General features: G+C 39.4%; 1 protein-coding gene across 1 annotated transcript; it reads left to right on the top strand.

Moving 5' to 3' along the window:
- On the top strand, positions 1–611 carry LOC114525754 (neurexin-4-like). The gene has a single exon (XM_028547172.1). The coding sequence runs from the start codon at positions 83–85 to the stop codon at positions 593–595; it is 513 nt and encodes a 170-aa protein (XP_028402973.1). The 5' UTR covers positions 1–82; the 3' UTR covers positions 596–611.
- The last annotated feature ends 275 nt before the right edge of the window (positions 612–886 follow it).

Below are 886 nucleotides of genomic sequence, written 5' to 3'. Positions count from 1 at the left end.
CAAGTCTTGCACGAGTTTGCGAACGAAGCATCCTTCTGCTGACAGTGGGGTGTATTCCATAAAACCTGAAGGACTCAACTTCATGGTTCAAGTATTTTGTGACATGACGTCAAAGAATGGTGTTGGTGTGACAGAGATTGGACATGACAGTGAAGCAAGAACACATGTAGATGGATATGAAGTTGCAGGTTCTTACAAGAGAAAGATTAAATACGACATTTCCCTGGAGCAGATAGTCGCGATTATCAACCAGTCGAAGAATTGTGGACAGTTTATAAAATATGAATGTTTCAATAGCAGGTTATTGACAGATTCCATTGCTTGGTGGGTATCACGTCAAGGTTCAAAGATGAATTACTGGGGTGGAGCGGCAGTCGACAGTGGAAAGTGTTCATGTGGAATGACCAACAGCTGTGCAGGTAGAGGAAAATGTAATTGTGACAAGAATGACGCAGCATGGCGTGAAGACAGTGGATACCTGACAGACAAGAACACGCTGCCTGTTACTGAACTGAGATTTGGCGATACAGATATAATTCATGGTGTAGATGAGCGTGGTTATCACACACTGGGTAAATTACGTTGCTGGGGATAAGAGATGGAACATCAAACCTGATGTGATTCAAAAAAATCATTTTGACTTTATAAGCCTAACTTTATATAATACAATAGAACAGTAACTCGAAATAACATTTTGTAGTTTTATTCAATCTACCTTTCAAGTAGCTTGTAGTCATCATCTGGATGAATTAGGGTAATATTACAAATTCTGGGATGTGTATAGTTGATAAGGAGGAACTCGATAATGTCATTGAAATATTATCAGTTCTTTTGAAGGCTATAGGACCATGGTTAAGATCTAGTTTTCGTCGGCGTCAGTTGATTT

Source organism: Dendronephthya gigantea, unplaced genomic scaffold (assembly GCF_004324835.1).
Source record: "Dendronephthya gigantea isolate DGI-Jeju-01 unplaced genomic scaffold, DenGig_1.0 000035F, whole genome shotgun sequence".
In the NCBI taxonomy this organism is placed as follows: Eukaryota; Metazoa; Cnidaria; class Anthozoa; order Malacalcyonacea; family Nephtheidae; genus Dendronephthya; species Dendronephthya gigantea.
The sequence above is the reverse complement of the archived record's forward strand: the minus strand, read 5'-3'. Positions and strand labels throughout refer to the sequence as shown.